The following is a 23,921-nucleotide window of genomic DNA, read 5'->3' on the forward strand; positions in this document are numbered from 1 at the left end:
TGTTATTTCTTTGTTATTTAAGTTTTTTTTACTATGTGTAAACTCTTTCTCGCCACTTTAAAATTATTTACATAGCATGGTTCTAAGAGTAAATGTAAAAATAAGTAAATATTTTAGTCAAATATTGATGTAAATAAAAGATAATTTGTGGGTTGTACAAACTGGAAGTAGAGAAAGTTTGTGAATGTAAACATTAAAGTGAAGGAAGAGGTTGTGGAGGCTGTGTTCTTATTTTACTACATTCTCAGGTGATATTCCCACCTCATCACACCTCACTTGTATCATGGGGGGAATAAGGACAGTATGGCGCCCTTATTTAAGGTCAATTTTGTCCTTGAAGACTAAACCTTTAAGTCCATGAGCTAAGGTTAGGTTAGGTTAAGTTTGTCAGGAAACATGATAAGTGTTTCCTGACGCTGGTCTTAGTTATATGATGACCCACAGCTGGAGTTTTTGGTTACCTGACTGAGGCCTTCCGCTGGCTCACCACTCTACCACTGTAAAAATTATTGTCACAGTCTTAACCATTTTTTCTTCATTATGAATTGGAGTCCCTTCAAGGAAGGTTCCTTGATGTTGGTGAGGGGTTCTTGATTTAGGGAATTGGATCTGTGCTCCAGTTCCCCGAATTAAGCCTGAATGCCTTCCACATCCCCCCCAGGTGCTGTATAATCCTCCGAGTTTAGCGCTTCCCCCTTGATTATAATAATAATAATATGAATTAGGGAAAAGTTGGAGTCCTTGAAGTGTTAAGTACAGTGTCTGCACTCTGAAGGATGGATAGGAATGTCACATTTTTGAGAACTGTCTGAAGTGTGATATCAATATGCTTCTGCCAGGAGTTTACCTGGAGACCTGGAGAGAGTTCCGGGGGTCAACGCCCCCGCGGCCCGGTCTGTGACCAGGCCTCAGGACAGTGATTCAATGTATAATGTTGAGAGTGCTTACTCTTTTTGTGGGTTACTCTACCTTGTTAGAAGAAAAAACACTAGAGTAAGATTAGGTGAGGTTTTCTTAATTAGAACACAATAAAAAAGTTATATAACTGTGCAATTATATGAATAGTTCAGTACTTAAATAACAAGATTAATTTTTATAAAATTCTGACATTGGTGAGAGAGGTTTACAGTATATACAGTGATATAACTCTGAATTAGCATAATAAAAGTAGTGAAAGTCATTTTGGTTTGCATAGGTATTATTTACTATAAAAAGAGTCACCCAGGTCAGTAAATGGTGAATGCAATAATAACATCAGTTTAGCCTTTTTAAGACTGAAAAGAGAAAATTGATACTGTAAACCTGAGCGAGACATTAAGTGCGAAGCATAGTGGGGGGAGGGGGGTGACTGATCCTTAAGCCATTAAGTGTACTCACCTAATTGTGGTTGCAGGGGTCGAAACTCATCTCCTGGCCCCACCTCTTCACTGGTTGCTCCTAGGTCCTCTCTCTCCCTGCTTCAGGAGCTTTATCGTACCTTCCCCTCAGGGAAGGTTCCTTGATGTTGGTGAGGGCTCTTGATTTAAGGAATTGGATCTGTGCTCCGGTTCCCTGAATTAAGCCTGAATGCTTTCCACATCCCCCCCAGGCGCTGTATAATCCTACGGATTTAGCGCTCCCCCTTGATAATAATAATAATAATAATTTATCGTACCTTATCAAAACTATGTATGGTTCCTGCCTCCACTACCTCACATGTCAGACTATTCCATTTCCTGACAACTCTATAACATCCTTTTGACTCATCTGAGTCTTCAGCTTCCAATTGTGATACCTTGTTTCTGTGTCCCATCTCTGGAACATCCTGTCTCTGTCCACCTTACCTATTCCTCTCAGTATTTTGTATGTCGTTACCATGTCTCCCCTAACCCTCTTGTCCTCCAGTTTCATCAGGCCAATTTCCCTTAACCTTTCTTTGTAGGACATTTCCCTTAGCTCTAGAACCAGACTTGTTGCAAACCTTTGCACTTTCTCTAATTTCTTGACATGCTTGACCAGGTGTGGGGTTTCAAACTGGTGCTGCATACTCCAGTATAGGCCTGACATACATGGTGTACAGAGTCTTGAACGATTCCTTACTGACATATACGGTGCCATACTTAACAGTTGAGGAGAAAACAATAAATATTTATTAAATAATTTTATTGAATAACCACTACACCATACTCGATAAGATGTCTCATCAAATTATGTTCTGTATTTCAGTTTAGGGAATGTCTGGAATTGGACATGAAGCAGCAGCTGTTCAAGTTTTGACCAGGGCAGTGCAGCTTGATAATGAGAAGAAATTTTCTGAGGCCCTGGCATGTTATGAGCAAGGAATACGTTTACTGCTACAAGCAGCTAAAGGTATACCATTTTCAAAGGTCTAATCTTAAAACTGTTTAATGTAGCTGTGATAGCTTTATGAAGTACAGTATAGTGTATTAATTGTTGTATGGCTCTCTGGGGAGGTAGATCCCTTGATGTTAGTGAGGGGCTCTTGATCTAAGGAACTGGACTTAATCTCCCTTTTTTGGATCAAATCTGAATACCTGCCATTCCCAGGCACTATATGACCCCTAATGATTTAGCACGTCCTTGTTATTTAAAGAACTTGCTGTATAACTTTTTAAAATTTTTGATCAATTCTCATTATTGAATATATACCAGAAATGCCACATAACATTTCCTTTCCAAATTGCAGGTTAATGCTGAATTGTTTTTGCCATAATTTTATGGCTTATTTGTCATATATACCTCATAGTTTGATGTCATAATGCAGTAATGGTCAATGTTTTCAGAGGTACAAGATGAGAGTAAACGAAGTCATTTCCGGAAAAAGACAGAGGAGTACCTGTCCCGAGCCGAGGCCATGAAGGAAGCAGCAGCCAAGCAACGCACACTGGCACGTACTCACACACAGGTGCGATGTGACGCATTGTTTCTATATCAGAGAATTGTACATCTTATTGTATGTACTTTGTTTTTTTAAGTTAAGAGAAACTAATAAGACAGATTAAGATTAGCTCATTTTATAGTTTATAAAGTAAGATTCTAATTGACTTAGAAACTAGCTCACAGAGTATTTTTTGTAACACGCTGGTGGTCTCCCACTGAGGCAGGGTGACCCTTAACATGCTGGCGGTCTCCCACCGAGGCAGGGTGACCCAAAAAAGAAACACTTTCACCATCATTCACACATAATCACTGTCTTTGCAGAGGTGCACAAATTCAACATTATTATATGTACTAATATTGATTCCTGTTTCTAGTTATGCTAGATGTATGCATGTGTATGTGTGCACCTGTGTGCATGTGCATGCACAAAATTAGTGATGTTACCCTTCAGGTAATGTATTTCATTGTTGTATTGTTTCACTCTACCATGGTGGGACATGGTCATTGTGTTGAAAGCATTAGCCATAAGTTTTATATTGAGTTCGCATGAATTACTGCATTAATAAATACTGTACACTCCATTTTAAGGGTTATGAATATAGGTTAAGGAAAATACACACTGCTTCCTTCCCTTCTTATTTATTAGAATCAATCAGGCTTTCTCAGTATTTATACCACTTTTAAAGATATTATAAGGTTGAGTAACTGTTGAAAAAAAAGAGGAAGGATATAAATTTTTTTAATTCTTTCTTTCAACATACCAGCCGTATCCCACCGAGGCGGGGTGGCCCAAAAGAAAAAAAACTAAAGTTTCTCTTTTTAAATTTAGTAATATATACAGGAGAAGGGGTTACTAGCCCCTTGCTCCCGGCATTTTAGTCGCCTCTTACAACACGCATGGCTTACGGAGGAAGAATTCTGTTCCACTTCCCCATGGAGGTAAGAGGAAATAAACAAGAACAAGAACTAGAAAGAAAATAGAAGAAAACCCAGAGGGGTGTGTGTGTATATATGTGCTTGTACATGTATGTGTAGTGTGACCTAAATGCAAGTAGAAGTAGCAAGACATACCTGAAATCTTGCATGTTTATGAGACAGACAAAAGACACCAGCAATCCTACCATCATGTAAAACAATTACAGGCTATCGTTGTACACTCACTTGGCAGGACGGTAGTACCTCCCTGGTCGGTTGCTGTTTACCAACCTACTACCTAGAAAATTTTTTTAATTGTCTTTGTTTATCCACTTGACTGTGATTGGAGTGAAAGGATAGAGAGAGAGGGAGGGAGGTGCTAAATATTTATTTTAACTCAGTGGCTGTTTCCTGCCAAGGTTAGCTGACCCAAAGAAGAAAACATATTCACTAGCATTCATTCAATTGTCATCTTTCCATAAGTGTATCTACATCACAATCAGATTACTCTCTGAGTGCAACCTCCCCACTCTTCCTTCAGAGTGCAGGCATTACCTTTACCATCTCCAGTACTCAAGTCTGGCTAACCAGTTTCTTTCAATCTCTTCATAAAAGTTACTTTGCTCACACTTCAACAGCATGTCTATTAGAAACCAAGTGCCTTCACTCCTGTTCAACATGCTCACACAAGCCTGCTGGATGCTGAAGCCCCTTAAACTCAAAGCCCCTTGTACCACCTCCCTCCAACCATTTCCAGGATGACCTCTCCCAATTCAACCTCTCATCTCAGATTTATACACCCTCTTTGCTAACCTATTCCTGTTTATCCTCCCTGCATGTTCTAACCACCTCAGAAACCCATCCTCTGCTCTGAATTATGCCCTTGGTAACCCCACAATGCCTTTTAATTTCTGCACTCTGAATTCTCTGTGTGATATTCACATGACACATTTCTCTTAAACTTGACATCTCTGCTGCCTCCAGCATCAGAACCCTTCTCTCACACCCATATAATAGTGTTGGTACACTTAAAACCTTATTGAAATATTATAAATTTAAGAATGGCTTAGTTATTGTCAACCTGTTTTTCTGAGAATACAACTAATAATAAGTTTTAGAAAGAGAGAAGGAAGCATATGTTTGTATCTAAAAAACGAGGTGGAGATACTCTAGTAGACATGGAGACAATATATTAATCCTTTGACTGTTGTAACCCCAAATCCTGATGTGTCTCCTGGTGTCGCAAAATATTTGAAAAAATTAAAATGATTTTTTCTTATGAAATGATTGAGAATCTTTTCCCGATGATAATGACACCAAAAGTATGAAATTTGATGGAAAACTTACGGAATTATGCTCTCGCGAAGTTAGCGACCTCGGCGACATTTACGCATCAGCAATTTCACCCAGTTTGAGCCCTATTTTCGGCCAATTTCATTGTTCCAGTCCACCAAACTCATAGCTATTTCTTTAGAACTCCATTTGTTCTGTCGACTGAGTACAAGAAACTGCCCATTTATCAATTTCAACTACCCAATAAAGTGGTCAGAAATTGGCAATTTGGCCAATTTCATGCAAATTAAAAAATATGTCAATTTCAAAATAGGGTCCAGAATGAACAATGCAGACATTCCTGGCACTAAAATAACATTTTCTCTGTTCATCAGTCACGTCTGCAGGCCCGTTATAATACTCTTGCCTTCTATTTTGAATTGTTATTCACACAAAAATTAGAAGATTTACTGTTATGCAGACTACTGCAATATTGTAATAATTGTATAAATAATGTCAACCCATTCATGACTGCGTATTAGAATGGCTAGTTGGACATTTATTGGACAATGACGTCATTTGTTTACTCTTGAACATCGGCAAAAATCGAACATTTCTGCCACTTTGAGCTTCATTTCAAGATCCTTTTCATAGTAAAACCAATCACAATCACTTCTATTTCTATAATATGTTTTCCATTCTATCAAATGAGACCAAGGAAAAAGAATACAACAATAAATACTATACAAAAATGCACCCAAAGTCGGTGTTTTAATCCAAAAATACAGTCGGAGTTTTTTTTTTTCTCATTTTGCACTGCGTGCTGCAGAATTTTTTTTTATACTGTGCACACTGACCACACAGACTCATTCTCTCACATGTGGGCCTACCAGCTTTCTCCTGCTTCATTTGAAGCCGCTAGAATTTTTGAGTATATACGTCAAACACATTGGCTCATAAGGCGTATATATACGACCAGAACAGTCAAAGGGTTAAAAAAAATTTGACTATGGCTCACGAATTCGTAATAACACTTTCGCAAGCAAACCGCAGAATGAGAGGCGTTTGAACCCATGAGTGGTAAAACTCCAGGCCAGTGTGTAAGCCACTCATCCCGTGGTTTGTTGAATATGGCTTTTGAAATGGGCAGAAATTCTGTAACATTAGTTTGTGATGTTTCTGTTTCTAACTGTAGTATATTGATTACAATAAATATAGCATTAATTTTCTCAGTTGACTCTTGTAGATCCAGATAGATGCTGGGGCAACTGGTTATAGCTACAAGACCATCTTTGAACCACTCATTGACAAAACCCTCTCATCTGCCACAGTGGAGGATGCTTATATACGCTCCACTCATCAGGTAAAAAGAGAAATTTTGTTGTGTAATTACTAAGCCTGGGTAGACACAGGTGACAGGTGGTAATTACTAAGCCTGGGTAGACACAGGTGACAGGTGGTAATTACTAAGCCTGGGTAGACACAGGTGACAGGTGGTAATTACTAAGCCTGGGTAGACACAGGCGACAGGAGGTAATTACAGAGACTTCTAGAAGGGAAAGCATTTATTTTATAATGTTGTTTGAAGGCATCTGTTCTCAGTTCTATTTTTAACACACCAGCCATGATCAAAACAAGAGGAAACACATTCACCAGTATTTGAAATTCATTCACAGAGAAGGATTTCTTGGCGAACACAGTGCTGAGCATATCTGCTGAAGTGTACATCAATAGTGTAAACTTTGCAGCTAATGTAAGTTTAGACAACGAAAGATTAGCTCCACAGTGTGGCTTTAGCCAGTTCTAGATAAAGCTCACTGTGGGTGAGTTGTCATAAATAAAGGCTGTAATAACCTTAGTGTTCTGCCTACCTGTAGTTACCACATATTTATTTGGGAATCCTTTCCCCGTAAGCCATGCGTGTCATAAGAGGCGACAAAAATGCCAGGAGCAAGGGGCTAGTAACCCCTTCTCCTGCATAAATTACTAAATGTGAAAAGAAGATAAACTTCATAGTTTTCTTCTTTTCTGGGTTACTCCGCCTCGGGGGGAGATGGCCGGTATGTTGAAAAAACAAAAAAACAATTTTTAGGAAATGAGTGATGGTGAATGTCTTTTTTGTTACACATACTACCTTTTCTTTAACATTATTCCAGCCATTTCTTATTTCTTTTTGAAAGAGAGAATAGTAATGCAGTGTTTTCTCCTGATCTTCCTCCATCTATTCTTAACTGAAAATGGTCTCTTGCTCTTCTTTCTCCTGGTTATACCTAACCATATACCAACATTGTACAGCTTTAACTATAATATTTTTTTTTTTTTAACAACGGCTGTTTCCCACCAAGGTAGGGTGGCCCGTAAAAGAAAAACTTTCATCATCATTCACTCCATCACCATCTTGCCAGAGGTGTGCTTACATTCCAGTTATAAAACTGCAACATTAACACCCCTCCTTCAGAGTGCCGGCACCATACTTTAACTATAACTTGCCACCATTTCATACAGCATGAACTCCAGCCACATCACTCCCTTATCCACACTGTCTCCTGCTTATTCCAAATCGCAAATGCAAAAAACTCCTTTTCTCTCTTATTTTAGTACTGTTCACTTACATGCCATAATACATCCACTTGAGCCACACAATTCGGTCTCTTCTTAAATCCTCCTTGTTCATTTGAAATGAGACAGTATGCAGTTTATGGCATTATATCCACTGTGGCATCACTCCCTCATCCACACTGTCTCCTGCTTATTCCAAATCGTAAATGTAACAAACTCCTCTTCTCTCTTAGTACTATTCACTTACATGCCATAATACATCCACTTGATCCACACAATTCAGTCTCTTCCTAACTCCACCTTGTTCATTTGAAATGAGACAGGATGAAGTTTATGGCATTATATCCACTGTGGACTTTATCAGTTCTGTTAGCAGTTCTGCCATACACATTACCTGTTATACTGAACGTACTTATTATTTTAAATTTCTTACATTTTATTTTGTTTCGTTTTCCTTCATGTCAAGAAAATATGCAAACCATGGAATGGGTCGGGGTTGAACCCATGGCAAGTGAGTCATAAAACTGTGTAAGGCACTGGACCAGCTGGCTACAATAAGATTCACCATAGGGAGGTTAGCACAGGCCACCACTGTGACCACAAATGCAAGTTTTTATGGATGAATCTTACAGCAGCTGATGGGAGATTCATCTGTGGGGCATGAGAGGTGTATTAGCAAGTATGTGTGTGGGAGGGGAAAAGGGGAGAAGCTAGGACAGAGAGGCACAATATGTACATGGGTGAGGTTGTCTTTATGGTTGCTTATCCACTTAGTGGCCACAACCGTAAGCCCTTAATTTGACAAACCAAGTGATGTGCTCATTATCCAAAACACTAATGTCACCAATTATAAATTATCCTACACTAATGTCACCAATTATAAATTCTCGTATACTAATGTCACCAATTATGAATAAGGAAATATAAGAACATAAGAACATAAGAATGTAGGAACACTGCAGAAGGCCTACTGGCCCATACGAGGCAGGTCCTTATCAAAACGACATCTACCTAAAGCTACTCAAGAAATAACTCCCGTACCCCTTGACACCAATCAAACCCAGCCCCTCCCACTCATATATTTGTCCAGTCTCTTCTTAAAGCTACCCAAGGTCCTAACCTCTATCAGTCCACTGGGAAGACTGTTCCACGCATCTACAACTCTGTTAGAAAACCAGTACTTACCTATGTCCTTTCTAAATCTAAATTTATCCAACTTAAATCCATTATTCCTGGTTCTTACCTGGTTCGACACCCTCAGTACTTTATTAATGTCTCCCTTGTTTATGCCCGTCATCCACTTATACACTTCAATGATATCTCCCCTCATTCTACGCCTCTCCAGAGAGTGGAGATTTAAGGCTTTAAGTCTATCTTCATACGGGAGGTTCCTTACACAGTAAATCATTTTAGTCATTCTTCTCTGTATGTTCTCTAATGAGTCTATGTCCATCCTGTAGTAAGGGGACCAAAACTGAGCAGCATAATCCAAATGAGGCCTCACTAGTGATGTATAGAGCTGCAAAATAACTTTTGGACTTCTGTTACTTATACTTCTTGAGATAAATCCAAGTAATCTGTTGGCCTTGTTGCGCACACTGAGGCACTGCTGTCTTGGCTTTAGATTTCTGCTTACCATGACTCCCAAGTCTTTTTCACATTCTGTATGACCAAGCTCTACTTCACCTAGATTATAGCTTCGAGGGTTATTTTCATTACCAAGGGCAAGTACCTTACACTTATCCACATTAAACTTCATCTGCCATTTCTCAGACCAAGACATTAATTTGTTCAAATCGTCCTGGAGTTCATTGATATCCTCCTCAGAGTGAATTATACGGCCTATCTTTGTATCATCAGCAAACTTACTCATGTCACTAGTAATCCCTTCATCAAGGTCATTAATGTAAATTATGAACAAGAGAGGGCCTAAAACTGATCCTTGTGGAACGCCACTAGTGACTAATCCCCATTCAGATTTCACTCCATTAATGGTAACTCTCTGCTTTCTATTGGTAAGCCATGCCTCAATCCATGCTAGAACTTTACCTCCTATACCATGAGCTGCCACTTTTCTTAAGAGTCTCTTGTGAGGTACTCTGTCGAAGGCTTTACTAAAATCCAAATAAACAATATCATATTCCTTATCACTGTCAACTGCCTCAAATGTTCTATTGAAGAACGTCAGTAAGTTTGTCAGGCAGGAACGACCTCTCGTGAATCCATGCTAAAAAATGGGAGAGTAGGATCTTTGACTAGCACTGTGGATTATGAAACTTTCTGAGAAGAGTTAACAGGAACTGCAGCATAAAGGCAGTCACCAACAACCTGAGTGGTCAGAAACTGGGCAGTGATGACCACATGGAGGACTAAATCATCTCTAGTTCATATCATGACCAACTTGGTTTAGCACTTCATGAAATATGCTACACATATCACATTAGTAGGTGCATTTTTTTTTCACACTGGCCATCTTGCACCAAGACGGTGACCTGAAAAAGAAACACTTCTGTCATCATTCACACTATTGCTGTCTTGCGAGAGGCGTACAGATACGACAGTTCAGATGTTCTTCCAAACAGCAGATATCCCCACCCCTCCTTTAGAGTGCAGGCACTGTGCTTCCCACCTCCATTATTATTATAATCATAACTAAGCCCTCAACCCACAAGGGTCATACAGCTCTATTCCCACCTTCAGGGTTCAAGTCCAGCTAACTGGTTTCCTTGCATTCCTTTCACAAAATGTTGTGGGAAAAATGTTCTTCTATTAGTATAGTTTTTCAGGGTTATCAATGTACATAGGTTCATTGTTATGAAAATCTTAAGTGTACAAGCATTATTCTGCTGTTTCAGATATATAATTTCCTCCAGTTTTGTGAATTACTGGTCCATAAAGCTGAATGTCTGAAGCTTATTGTCCTCCAAACAACACGCGACCCCGGAGATCACAGGTACAATAATTTTGGCTGAAGCATTACTAGTTAGGCTAGGGACTCCTTACTATTGCTACTAGTTGGTTTAGGACTCCTTACTATTGCTACTAGATGGCTAGGGACTCCTTACTATTGCTACTAGTTATGTTAGGGACTCTCTTACTATTGCTACTAGATGGCTAGGGACTCCTTACTATTGCTACTAGTTATGTTAGGGACTCTTTACTATGTTATGTTAGGGACTCTTTACTATTGCTACTAGTTATGTCAGGGACTCCTTACTATTATTACTAGTTATGTTAGGGACTCCTTACTATTCTTATTAGTTATGTTAAGGACTATTGCTACTGTTATTACTAGTTGTGTTGGGGACTTTACTCTTGTTACTGTCATTACTAAATACATTTATTTAGCTTTAGTTTCTTGAAATTTAGATTTCTCTCATTACTTCTTCATTAAGACAAGAAACATTTTCTTCATATTCTTGATAATTCTTGTCTTTCATAATTCTTTCTAGAGATGCAGTAGCTTTAATGTCTTGCATTGCTCTCTTCTATATTTCACCCTACATTGATCCATTTTTTTCCAAAAGTAAGGATTCCAGATATTTAAGTTAAAATTAATGACTTTTTTCCTATACATATTTCACCATATAATAAGTGTAAATTGTTTATACATTAAACAACACATGTAATGTAACTGTATCAACAGAACACAACACAGTCGACTGGAGGAAATTCAACACTCACTCAAGAAGCACAACGTGACACTAACCATTGAGTATTCTGACACAATCCATGACAGAGAGATCAGGTGAGTCTCAGTAGTTATTATTGTTAACAAAATGACAAGCACTATACCCATGCTGGACATACTGCACAGAGATGGAGCCTCAGTAGAGTAAATGTTGTAGTTGTGATGGAATTAGTTAAACCAGGTTTGAATATTGTTCTTTGGTGTCATTGCTGCCAAGTAAATTACCTCTTAAGATTGACCCAAGTGACAGAAGATAACATTATAGTACATTTGTAGAATTTAAACATTGTTTATCATTTTTTACCTATTATAGAAATATATATTTTTATTAATTATGTGTTAATGTTGCAGTTTAAAAACTGTAGTGTAAAGCACCCTTCTGGCAAGACAGTGATGGAGTGAATGATGGTGAAAGTTTTTCTTTTTCGGGCCACCCTGCCTTGGTGGGAATCGGCCGGTGTGATAATAAAAATAAAAAAATAAATAATTTGCTTATCAGTGACTTAGCTAATTACCAGTGTTTTCTTTTTCATAAAATTTACAACCCCATTTGGTAAACATATTTGCTTTAAGAGCTAATTTATACACTGAAAGTTCAAATGAAGCTGGTCTTCAGAACTTATGATCCATCCCAACTAACTGTGTGTGAAAATCTAAGGGATAAATTCAAATAATAATTAGACAAAATATTATAGTACAAATCAGTGAAGATTATATCAGTGTTGATGTACCAAGCCAAACTTTTAAATTCTCTGATGTATCACATTCCAGACTTTGTGTACTTGACCTTTCTTGAAGAATATGGCATTAATGGCTGCTACAGGTTATGATAGGTGTGGTTGTGTAGGTCACTATTAACAAGTCACCAGGCAGTAAACCAAGTCTGGCGACAGGTGTAGGTCACTATTAACAAGAGTCACTAGGGTCACCAGGCAGTTAACCAAGTCTGGTTGTGTTGCAAATATTGAAAAACTTGAAATGAGCTAAGGTTAATAAATCTCCAAACAATCAGCAGATTTTCATCTGTATTTCTTTGGTTTCCATTTTAAGGTTGAAATTTGAGAATATAAAACACTGGACAAGCCATTAACATTAAAGATGATTTTGGATTAGTTTACAAGTTAGTGCTGTTTAACTGCTCAAATTTGTTTGCCTGTTGTGGTAGTTTATATTTGATTTTTTCAATCTAGTATATGTCTTCCCTTCAGTAGTATGCCTTGATGTTGGTGAGGGCTCTTGATCCAGGGGAATGAGAACTGCCTTCCGTATCCTTGGATCAAACAGATTACCTCTCATTCCCCAGATACTAAATGACTCCTACAGAGTTAGCACTCTGTAGGAGTCATTTAGTATCTCATTATCTTGAGTTCTCACTTGATGAATACATATAACCTCTCTGGAAATTATTATTATTACAGTCAGAACTAAGTGCTAAACCCACTACAGTCATACAGTGCTGTTACTCTGGGAGAACTTGCTCTTTTCTCTCTCTCTCCTCTCTTTGCTCTTTTCTCTCTCTCTCTCCTCTCTTTGCTCTTTTTTCTCTCTCTCTCCTCTCTTTGCTCTTTTCTCTCTCTCTCTCTCTCTCCTCTCTTTGCTCTTTTCTCTCTCTCTCTCTCTCTCCTCTCTTTGCTCTTTTCTCTCTCTCTCTCCTCTCTTTGCTCTTTTTTCTCTCTCTCTCTCTCCTCTCTTTGCTCTTTTCTCTCTCTCTCTCCTCTTTTCTCTCTCTCTCTCTCCTCTCTTTGCTCTTTTCTCTCCTCTCTTTGCTCTTTTCTCTCCTCTCTTTGCTCTTTTCTCTCTCTCTCCTCTCTTTGCTCTTTTCTATATATTTTATTTTTATTTCATTACACAATAGCTACTTTTGGTAGAAGTTTGTACTGAAGTTATGCTGTAGTCATTTGTTATGCTCCTGACTCTTTCCAGTAATTCTTTCCTTTACCTTGCCTGAGTGAATATAAATTCTCAAGGTTATTTTTTTCTGTTTACCTATTGTGTATCCTGCTGTATGCTTGTTTACTGCAGTCTGGGCTCCAATGTGTCCACCTGGAATGTCATAATATACCTCATTCAGACCAGAACTAATTTCTCACAGCTCCCTCGCTCTCCAATTCAGTATTTTCCCTTTGCCAATGATTGGTAATTGTGGGCAGTCCCAGCTGGGACTGCCCACAGCTCACAGCTCACTGCCTCATAGCTCACAGCTGCAGTTATGACCTGAAACAGCAAGTGGAAACCATTTGCCACCTCAGAGCCCATTATGAAAAAATGTATTTTTCATGATTGCAAATATGTTGTACTAAAACCTACAGTAGGTCATCAGTTATCCAGCAGTTTGTTAATTGGCATTCAACATACCTTTATTTACCTTTGATGAGTTCCAAGAGTCCACTTCCAGAGCCTGGCTAGTCTGGTCAGCCAGGCTGTTGCTGCCTGACAGCCCCACATATCCATCACAACTTGGATGATCTGGCACCTGGTGAAGTTACTTATCCAGTTTCCTCTTGAAGACTTCTACAATTCTTCCAGCAGTGTTTCTAATATCTTTTGGTAAGATGTTGAATAATCTGGGGCCACCCAGATTATTCAACATCTTACCTTTCAAAAGTGGTAATTTTTATTATCATTGTGCTATATACAGTGGACCCCCGCATAACGATTACCTCCGAATGCGACCAATTATGTAAGTGTATTTATGTAAGTGCGTTTGTACGTGTATGTTTGGGGGTCTGAAATGGACTAATCTACTTCACAATATTCCTTATGGGAAAAAATTCGGTCAGTACTGGCACCTGAACATACTACTGGAATGAAAAAAGTTCGTTAACCGGGGGTCCACTGTACTTCATTTGATAAAGCAAAGTTGTGAGTGAAACTTTATATAAGGTATCACTGAATTAAGTATATACATGTGCCAGTAATACTGTGTACCTTGTGATCACACTGATATGTCTTTTTTTTTTTTTCTTGGATCTTCTTTACTTTTATACATTTTTCTTTTCAATACAGCCATAAATAATACATTTCTGACTCCATAGGTTTGACAATGGTTGGATCATCAAGATAGGCAGAGGCTTAGACTATTTCAGAAAGGCCGAGGGTCGCTTTTCCTTGGGCTGGTCAGATTACCACTTCCGTGAATGTCATCAAACAACTGTAGATATATTTCACCAGACATCGGTAAAATGAACATTAAGAGTACTGCTGTTACTGGATGGAGCACCGAGCCACTTATTCCCTTGTTCATTATTTTATACTGATAAGAATTTTTTAATTCATTTTTACCTATAGTCTGTAGTAACTATAATACAGTGGACCCCCGGTTAACGAACTTTTTTCACTCCAGAAGTATGTTCAGGTGCCAGTACTGACCGAATTTGTTCCCATAAGGAATATTGTGAAGTAGATTAGTCCATTTCAGACCACCAAACATACACGTACAAACGCACTTACATAAATACACTTACATAATTGGTCGCATTTGGAGGTGATCGTTAAGCGGGGGTCCACTGTATATATAAAGGTGTAAAAAACTGTGAACTGTGCTTATGATGTACCAGGGTATTTCTTGTGATAATATTTAATTATAAAGGAACAGCTAAGAAATTAATGATGGTATAGGGATTTTTATTCTTTGGGGAAGAGAAGAATTCTTCCTCCGTAAACCATGCATGTCATAAGAGGTGACAAAAATGCCATGAGAAAGGGGCTAGTAACCTCTTCTCCTGTGTAAATTACTAAATGTAAAAAAGATTTTGTTTTTTAAGTCACCTGCCTTGGTGGGAGACAACCAGTGTGTTAAAAAACTAATTGTAATTTAAGTCAGTCTGCCCTGGTAGAAAATAAATTTGATAATAAAATTTTATTGTTATATTGAAGATGAAGAATTAGACGCATGTGTAACATCTAGATGCCTTTATTTTAGAGATATGACTCCTTTGGGTTTAGTGCTTAGTTTTGATAACAAATTTGTAGATATTTTGCCATCCATTGGCATCATACAATACAAATTCAAAGACATAAATGGGAAGAGCTACATACAAAAGACGAGGTCATCAGTCTCTCAGCCTTGTATATAGTTCTTCCAGTTATGTCCTTGAATTTATACTGATAAAGCCACTGGATGGCAAAACATCTACGAGTAAAGATATCCAGATGTTGCACACACGGCTAATTCTTCAACATGTCAGTATTGTATACCATTCATGTAAAACTGTTATACTAAAATGGTACATCCAAAAATATGTACAATAGCATTTGTAAAGTACAAGGTACTGGCTGAGATGCTTTTGCAACACTTGGGTAGTGTTATTGTGGAAATTTTTCTCCAGCCAGTGGCTTTATCAGTCCAAATACTTAGAGAAAAATGGTAGAAATTATGAAGAAGAGGTTTGAAGTAATCAACCCTAGAGGTGTATTCAGTCCGTCATCCTTGATAAAAGTAGAACATGCACAACATGCACTGGAGACAGGCGAGGTGAAACAGTTGGAGGTGGCATCAGTCTGCTAGTTGAAGTATTTTTATTATTATAATCAAAAAGAAGCGCTAAGCCACAAGGGCTATACAGCAGCTAGTTGAAGTAGGTTATGCCAATAAGTTAGGCAAAAGCTTTGGAGTTGTAGAAGAATTCTCTTGTACTAAGATATTGCTGTGTCAGACAAGTATTGTTATATAAATACTTTAGAAAGCTGAACAACTTGTCAATATTCTAAACCATTTCTGACACATCATCTTGGAATCTTGGTAGTGAATTTTTCTTCAACATGAAAGCTTGTCCAACCTATTAGCATGATCAATTTCTACCAGTGGACCCTGGCCATCTGTGATGCCACCTCCAACTGCTTCTCTTCAACTGTCTTCAATATACAAGCCCCATCTCCATGCATATACTGTACTTTATTTAGGCTGGTAGATTGAACACATCATCATCAGGCTGAGAGAGATTACTTTAAATTTCCCTTTCACATTTTTCAGAATTTTTCTCTGTACTGAACTGATAAAGCCATTGGTTGGTAAAACATTTTCACAATAAAGGTGCCTAAGTGTTACACAAGAGTCTCATTCATCTATTTGGTTTTCTAAAATATTTGTATAAATTACTAGTAATATAATGAAAGCTGAATCAGAATCTTATGTTAGTAATCTGAATAATGGGAAAGGTACATGTATTCACATAGGACACTTTTATTGAAGAAATTTCAGTCCTGGGACCTTCACTTCCAATATATGAGTATCAGATTAGACAGGCTACATAGAGGGTGAAGATTGTAATGGTGTGGCAGTATAACTAGTAGCCAGTGAAGGATTCTGGAAGTGGAGAAGGGTTCATCTTATGACTGTATCAATTATTATAATCAAAAAGAAGCGCTAAACCACAAGGGCTATACAAAGCATGACTATCAAATGACAGTCTAGCAGAAGTGTGTTCTAATATATGGGCTAAGATTGTGGAAATAATATAACTATCAGCATTCTTAACAATGATAAGTGAACTTTCAAGGCATCTCCAATATGTTAAATCTGGTTCCCAGTAGATCAGCTTAGCCTCTTGCCAATGCCTGAGATGTTCCTCAGTGTTTTTGTGCATAATACAAGTGTTGCTAGTGTCAGTCCTGCTGTAAGCATTCCATACATCAGTTCTCACAAACAAGTCTTCCAATTTTCCTCAGAGAAACCTTATTGCATTGCCCACAGGTGGTGGTGTATACTTCTGTTTCTTTAGAGGTAACAATAACTGGAGTTTTTTTTTTTTTTATTATTAACACATCGGCTGATTCCCACCAAGGCAGGGTGGCCCAAAAAAGAAAAACTTTCATCATCATTCACTCCATCACTGTCTTGCCAGAGGGGTGCTTTACACTACGGTTATAAAATTGCAACATTAACACCCCTTCCTTCAGAGAGTGCAGACACTGTACTTCCCATTTCCAGGACACAAGTCCAGCCTGCCAGTTTCCCTGAATCCCTCGATAAATGTTACTTTGCTCACACTCCATAGCGCTTCTTTCTGATTATAATAATAATGCTCACACTCCAACAGCACGTCAAGTATTAAAAACCATTTGTCTCCATTCACTCCTATCAAATACGCTCAAGCATGCTTGCTGGAAGTCCAAGCCACTCACACACAAAACCTCCTTTACTCCCTCCAACCCTTCCTTGGCTGACCCCTACCCCACCATCCCTCCACTACAGATTTATGCACTCTCAAAGTCATTCTGTTTAGTTCCATTCTCTCTACATGTCCGAACCACCTCAACAACCCCTCCTCAGCCCTCTGAATAATAGTTTTGGTAATCACACACCTTCTCCTAATTTCCAAACTACGAATTCTCTGCATTATATACATGACATTTCCACTGCCTCCAGCCTCCTACTCGTTGCAACATTCATTACCCATGCTTTACACCCATACAAGAGTGTTGGTACAACTATACTTTCATACAATCCTTACTTTGTCTGTGGGAGCAAAGTTCTTTGTCTCCATAGACTCCTAAGTGCACCACTCACCCTTTTTACCTCATCATTTCTGTGATTCACCTCATCCTTCATAGACCCATCTGCTGACACGTCCACTCCTAAATATCTGAATACATTCACCTCCTTCATACTCTCTCCCTCCAATCTGATATCCAATCTTTTGTCACCTAATCTTATTTAGCGAAGGGATTCAGGGAAACCGGTTATTTTTATATAGTCGGACTTGAGTCCTGGAAATGGGAAGTACAATGCCTGCACTCTAAAGGAGGGGTTCGGGATATTAGCAGTTTGGAGGGATATGTTGTGTATCTTTATACGTATATGCTTCTAAACTGTTGTGTTCTGAGCACCTCTGCAAAAACAGTGATTATGTGTGAGTGAGGCGAAAGTGTTGAATGATGATGAAAATATTTTCTTTTTGGGGATTTTCTTTCTTTTTGGGTCACCTTGCCTTGGTGGGAGATGGCCGACTTGTTAAAAAAAAAAAAACTTTCCTATATTCACTTTTAATTTTCTTCCTTTACATACCTTACCAAAGTCATCCACCAACCTCTGCAACTTCTCTTCAGAATCTCCCAAAAGCACAGTGTCATCAGCAAAGAGCAACTGTGACAACTCCCACTTTGTTTGATTCTTTATCTTTTAACTCCACACCTCTTGCCAAGACCCTCGCATTCACTTCTCTTACAACCCCATCTATAAATATATTGAACAACCACGGTGACATCACACATCCTTGTCTAAGGCCTACTTTTACTGGGAAATAATCTCCTCCTCTCCTACATACTCTGACCTGAGCCTCACTATCCTCATAAAAACTCTTCACTGCTTTCAGTAACCTACCTCCTATACCATACACCTGCCACATTGCCCCCCTATCCACCCTGTCATATGCCTTTTCCAGATCCATAAATGCCACAAAAACCTCTTTAGCCTTATCTAAATACTGTTCGCCTATATGTGTCATTGTAAGCACTTGGTCTACACACCCCCTGTCTTTCCTAAAGCCTCCTTGTTCATCTGCTATGTGTTGTGTATAGCTGCATCACTGCAAGATAACACCAGAAATTTTTGGTTATCTTTGGCTACCAATAGATTGTCTAGAATCGTTTGAGCTTTGCATCTGCAATCCTGTATAAAATAAAGAGGGAAAGTGATGTTGAGGAAATGTCAGTTGATTGTAGGACATCTTTCCAGAAACTCAGAGTTAGAGATATGTAGAGCCCTCATTAAGAATCCTGTGACCAAATACTTGGTGGTCATAAGATTCTTTCTGAAAGCTTGAAGTATCTAACCGAGAGTTCTTGTTAGAGTGTTCCTGTAACATTAATTCATCTTTACTTTTCCTTTCATTTTATCCAAGATTGCAGATGCAAAGCTCAAATCATTTTACACAATCCATCAACTGACAAAGGTAACCAAAAATTTCTATGTTACCTTGCAGTGATGTACTTACATAAGCACATGAGTTTGTGCCTAATGTAACATTTAAGTTACCACTATTGTCACATTTTCAATTGGTGACCTCACCTGTAAAGAAACAGTATATACCATTCTTCCCTGTGGGCAGTGCAACAAGGTTCACTACGTGGGGAGGGGAGGCACCACAAGACTTATCCACAAGAAGTAAGTTATGAACACAAAAACACATGCAGCAAGGATGACACTATCAATACTTATGTCATACACAGAAAGAGCAAGGGATATCTCATGCATTACCAGACTATTAAACTGATCTATTGGGAACCAGATTTAAAGGGAAGGTGCCATAAAGCTTCACTATAGCCACTAAGATCATCACTCAAAAAAGCTGGCAATTATATTTCCACAACTATAGACCACATGATAGTAGAACATACTTCAATATGATAGTCATAACATAAACCCTAATCCACTTCCAGTGTCCTTCAAATACCACCACCAGTAAGACAGAGTTCAGGTAGGAAAGAAGAGTGGACAGAGTTCAGGTAGGAAAGAAGAGTGGACAGAGTTCAGGTAGGAAAGAAGAGTGGACAGAGTTCAGGTAGGAAAGAAGAGTGGACAGAGTTCAGGTAGGACAGAAGAGTGGACAGAGTTCAGGTAGGACAGAAGAGCGGACAGAGTTCAGGTAGGACAGAAGAGCGGACAGAGTTCAGGTAGGAAAGAAGAGTGGACAGAGTTCAGGTAGGAAAGAAGAGTGGACAGAGTTCAGGTAGGAAAGAAGAGTGGACAGATTTCAGGTAGGAAAGAAGAGTGGACAGAGTTCAGGTAGGACAGAAGAGCGGACAGAGTTCAGTTAGGACAGAAGAGCAGAGTTCAGGTAGGACAGAAGAGCGGACAGAGTTCAGGTAGGACAGAAGAGCGGACAGAGTTCAGGTAGGACAGAAGAGCAGGCAGAGTTCAGGTAGGACAGAAGAGTGGACAGATTTCAGGTAGGAAAGAAGAGTGGACAGAGTTCAGGTAGGACAGAAGAGCAGACAGAGTTCAGGTAGGACAGAAGAGCAGAGTTCAGGTAGGACAGAAGAGCGGACAGAGTTCAGGTAGGACAGAAGAGCAGGCAGAGTTCAGGTAGGACAGAAGAGCGGACAGAGTTCAGGTAGGACAGAAGAGCGGACAGAGTTCAGGTAGGACAGAAGAGCGGGCAGAGTTCAGGTAGGACAGAAGAGTGGGCAGAGTTCAGGTAGGACAGAAGAGTGGACAGAGTTCAGGTAGGACAGAAGAGTGGGCAGAGTTCAGGTAGGACAGAAGAGTGGACAGAGTTCAGGTAGGACAGAAGAGCGGACAGAGTTCAGGTAGGACAGAAGAGCGGACAGAGTTCAGGTAGGACAGAAGAGCGGACAGAGTTCAGGTAGGACAGAAGAGTGGGCAGAGTTCAGGTAGGACAGGAGTGGACAGAGTTCAGTTAGGAAAGAAGAGCGGACAGAGTTCAGGTAGGAAAGAAGAGCGGACAGAGTTCAGGTAGGAAAGAAGAGCGGACAGAGTTCAGGTAGGACAGAAGAGCGGACAGAGTTCAGGTAGGACAGAAGAGCGGACAGAGTTCAGGTAGGACAGAAGAGCGGACAGAGTTCAGGTAGGACAGAAGAGCGGACAGAGTTCAGGTAGGACAGAAGAGTGGTTAGACTACATCAACTCAAGGCTGAGGGACTGATTACCTCAAACTACTCCTGTTCTTCACCATTCTCCTTTGTATGGACTGAAGAAGCCACTGTGTGGCAAAACCTTTCCTCAGTAAAGATACCCAAGTGTTGCATATGTGTCTAATTTATCAATTAAAAGACAAGACAAAAATTTGCTGAGAAACAAATCAGAATGAGAAACTAACCCTTGAAGCTTGCTAAAAGCGACTCTTAGATCCTGCATTTTTTCTAACTGACCTACCTTCAGAAATGGCTAAGAAAGTGACTCCTGGAATGCAATGCCAGTAAGTATATGACAATGAAATCAGGGACTATTGAAAAGGAACCAGAGTCACTGTAAACATCTTGCTCACAAAACTAATCAATGAAGAATCCATAAGTGATGTTATGTTTAACCTGTAACCCAATGTTCACACAAAGGATAATACCAGCGGTGTATGACCCTAGTAGGTTTACCACTTGGTTCTTTCAACAAACTGGCTGTATCCCACCAAGTCAGGGTGACCCAAAAGGAAAAATGAATGTTTAGAACTTAGTTATGATTGTAATAATAATATGCTATACTAGCAAAGAGAATCGCCTTCAAGAACTGGAGCAAGGAATCATTTACATCATTACAACAAATTCTTGCTGGTGAGAAGCTCTTGATTTAAGGAATTGGATCTGTGCTCCAATTCCCTGCATTAAGCCTGAATACCTTCCATCCCCCCCCCAGGCGCTGAATAATCCCTACGAGTTTAGTGCTCCCCATGATAATAATTATAATACAACAAATTTTTGAGTATGCAGTAACTGTAGACCACACGCAGTCAAAACTAACAACTTCGAAAAGTACAGACTATCTTACCCAAACTGATCTCAGAGTTAGAGGACAAATGCTGAAAAAACAGAATGGATTTCATTTCATGATTCTGGAGGATCATACACAAGAAATAACATATCAATTGCTGTGGGAAAAAAGAGTAGAATAGACTGACACCAGTTACAAAGTATAGTCCAAAAATAACAGCAAAATAATGTAACCATATTATGTGCTAAACCTATATGAGTCATACAGTGCTGACTATAGACTAAACACTTAAGAAGGGACACCACAAGCTTAACTCTGTTTTTGTAATAATAAATAAGTAATTGCATATGAAACCTAAATAAATAAGTGTACCATAGGGGAATTAAAAAATTACTGTAACAGTATATTAGTTGTAAAAAAGTGAAATAGTGTATCAAAAGTTAAGAGGGAAAAAAACCTTAATACAGAACTTATCCTCAACAAACTCGGCTAGGTAAACACAAAGTTAACCATTTCATTATGTCACTACTAACTTCTAACCTTCTAGGAAAGTGTGGTTCACAAGTTAAGAAACTTTATTTGTTTAATTTGATGTATCAACAGTTTGTGGGGTAAGAGTAAATTTGTGATTGATGCAATCTGTGATCATGAAAACAGTTAATATCACAAATACTATTACTACTACTACTACCAATATCCTTCTTTAAATCAAGTCTGAATGCCTTCCAATACCCTAGGTGCTTTCCCATAAATGTAATAATACAAAATACAGAAGGGCCCTGTTTTTTGGGTGATTAGGCTCCCAAACCTTGTCAATAAGCAAAAATTACTGAAAAATAGAACATCGCATTTTTTCACTATCGAATGCATATAAAATGTCTGATAACATTACACTATCATGTATTAAGTGCTCAATGCATTAGACCTAAAAAAAAAGATAGAAAAGTAAAATGAATACAGTGGACCCCCGGTTAACGAACTTTTTTCACTCCAGAAGTATGTTCAGGTGCCAGTACTGACCGAATTTTTTCCCATAAGGAATATTGTGAAGTAGATTAGTCCATTTCAGACCCCCAAACATACACGTACAAACGCACTTACATAAATACACTTACATAATTGGTCGCATTTGGAGGTGATCGTTAAGCGGGGGTCCACTGTATAAGTATATACACTACCTTAAAATAGGGCACCAGATGCCCTTCCCTGATGCAACTGTTGCATGCATCAGGCTGAAAATGGCAAAAAAGCACCAAACAAAATGAACAATGGCTAAATTGAAAACCACTGAAATAGCGGGTCACTGAAAAGAGGATGCTGAAATGCAGAGCCCCTCTGTACTATTTTCTAACCCTATACATAGCCTGTCTCCTCTCATACTTGTGTATTTGTATTGATCAAGGTCCCAGTACCAAAACTATCTTCAATAAAACCTCCAATACTACTACTACCACTACCACCTCCTGCCTATATATATACCCCTCCTTCTCTCCTTTTCATTCGTGTGGCTTTGTAAATGGTCCAAGTAGGACCGAAACGTCGTCGTAAGCTCCTCTCTTCTATGTGCGGGTTATTTGTGTTTTGTTCCAGTCACGGTATTGTGCCTTTTTTTGTTATTCATCTTCAATAAAGGTAAATACATTTGTGTCCATTTCTCTCTAGTTGTTGGCAGTCATATGCCTTCTCACCACAAACCCATTAATGTTAGGGTTTTCTCAAAATTTGTCTGTGATACTTGGTGTTAAAAATTCTTGATACCTGTTGTTATATAGTTTTAAAACACTATGCAGTTTTGGAAACATTTTGCTCAATTTCTATTTTATGTAGTAACAGCAATTTTATACAACATAAAAATGCTCTATTTTAAATTTATTATCTGAATGACTATAGGAAACACTTAACTAATTTTTATGTAGAACATGAAGTAAACAGATGCTTAACTGATTATTATTATATTCATAAAAATTTCCAATTGATAAATCTTGTTTCATTTTATCAACAGTCTCCTGCTTCTTGGGAACACAGCACTTTATTTTTTTTTTATCTCAAGTCACCTTTAAATTAATTATTATTACTTATACATTCATAGAAAGAGGTAAATCAGTGAGGGCCATTCAGCTCAGCATGACAAAGGTGAGAGAGATGATGGAGGGAGAGAGACAGGGTATTGAGAGAAGGATGCCAGTAGAAGAAACTTTTGAAGTTGCTTAACAATGGTGT

The 23,921-nt window shown here is 38.7% G+C and overlaps 1 protein-coding gene across 3 annotated transcripts; it reads left to right on the forward strand.

Moving 5' to 3' along the window:
* The first annotated feature begins 163 nt into the window (after positions 1 to 163).
* Positions 164 to 21,467, forward strand: LOC128687298 (MIT domain-containing protein 1-like). 3 transcript variants are annotated; one of them, XM_070098316.1, is made up of 7 exons: positions 164 to 248; positions 2,206 to 2,349; positions 2,784 to 2,905; positions 6,314 to 6,430; positions 10,482 to 10,579; positions 11,273 to 11,374; positions 14,353 to 21,467. In XM_070098316.1, the coding sequence occupies exons 2-7, from the start codon at positions 2,214 to 2,216 to the stop codon at positions 14,501 to 14,503; spliced, it is 726 nt and encodes a 241-aa protein (XP_069954417.1). In that variant the 5' UTR covers positions 164 to 248; positions 2,206 to 2,213; the 3' UTR covers positions 14,504 to 21,467. The 3 variants fall into 3 exon arrangements, with proteins under 3 accessions (XP_069954417.1, XP_069954418.1, XP_069954419.1); XM_070098317.1 differs by lacking the exon at positions 14,353 to 21,467 and adding an exon at positions 13,713 to 14,079; XM_070098318.1 differs by lacking the exon at positions 6,314 to 6,430.
* Positions 21,468 to 23,921: the final 2,454 nt, after the last annotated feature.

This window comes from Cherax quadricarinatus, chromosome 62, assembly GCF_038502225.1.
Source record: "Cherax quadricarinatus isolate ZL_2023a chromosome 62, ASM3850222v1, whole genome shotgun sequence".
NCBI classification, from domain to species: domain Eukaryota; kingdom Metazoa; phylum Arthropoda; class Malacostraca; order Decapoda; family Parastacidae; genus Cherax; species Cherax quadricarinatus.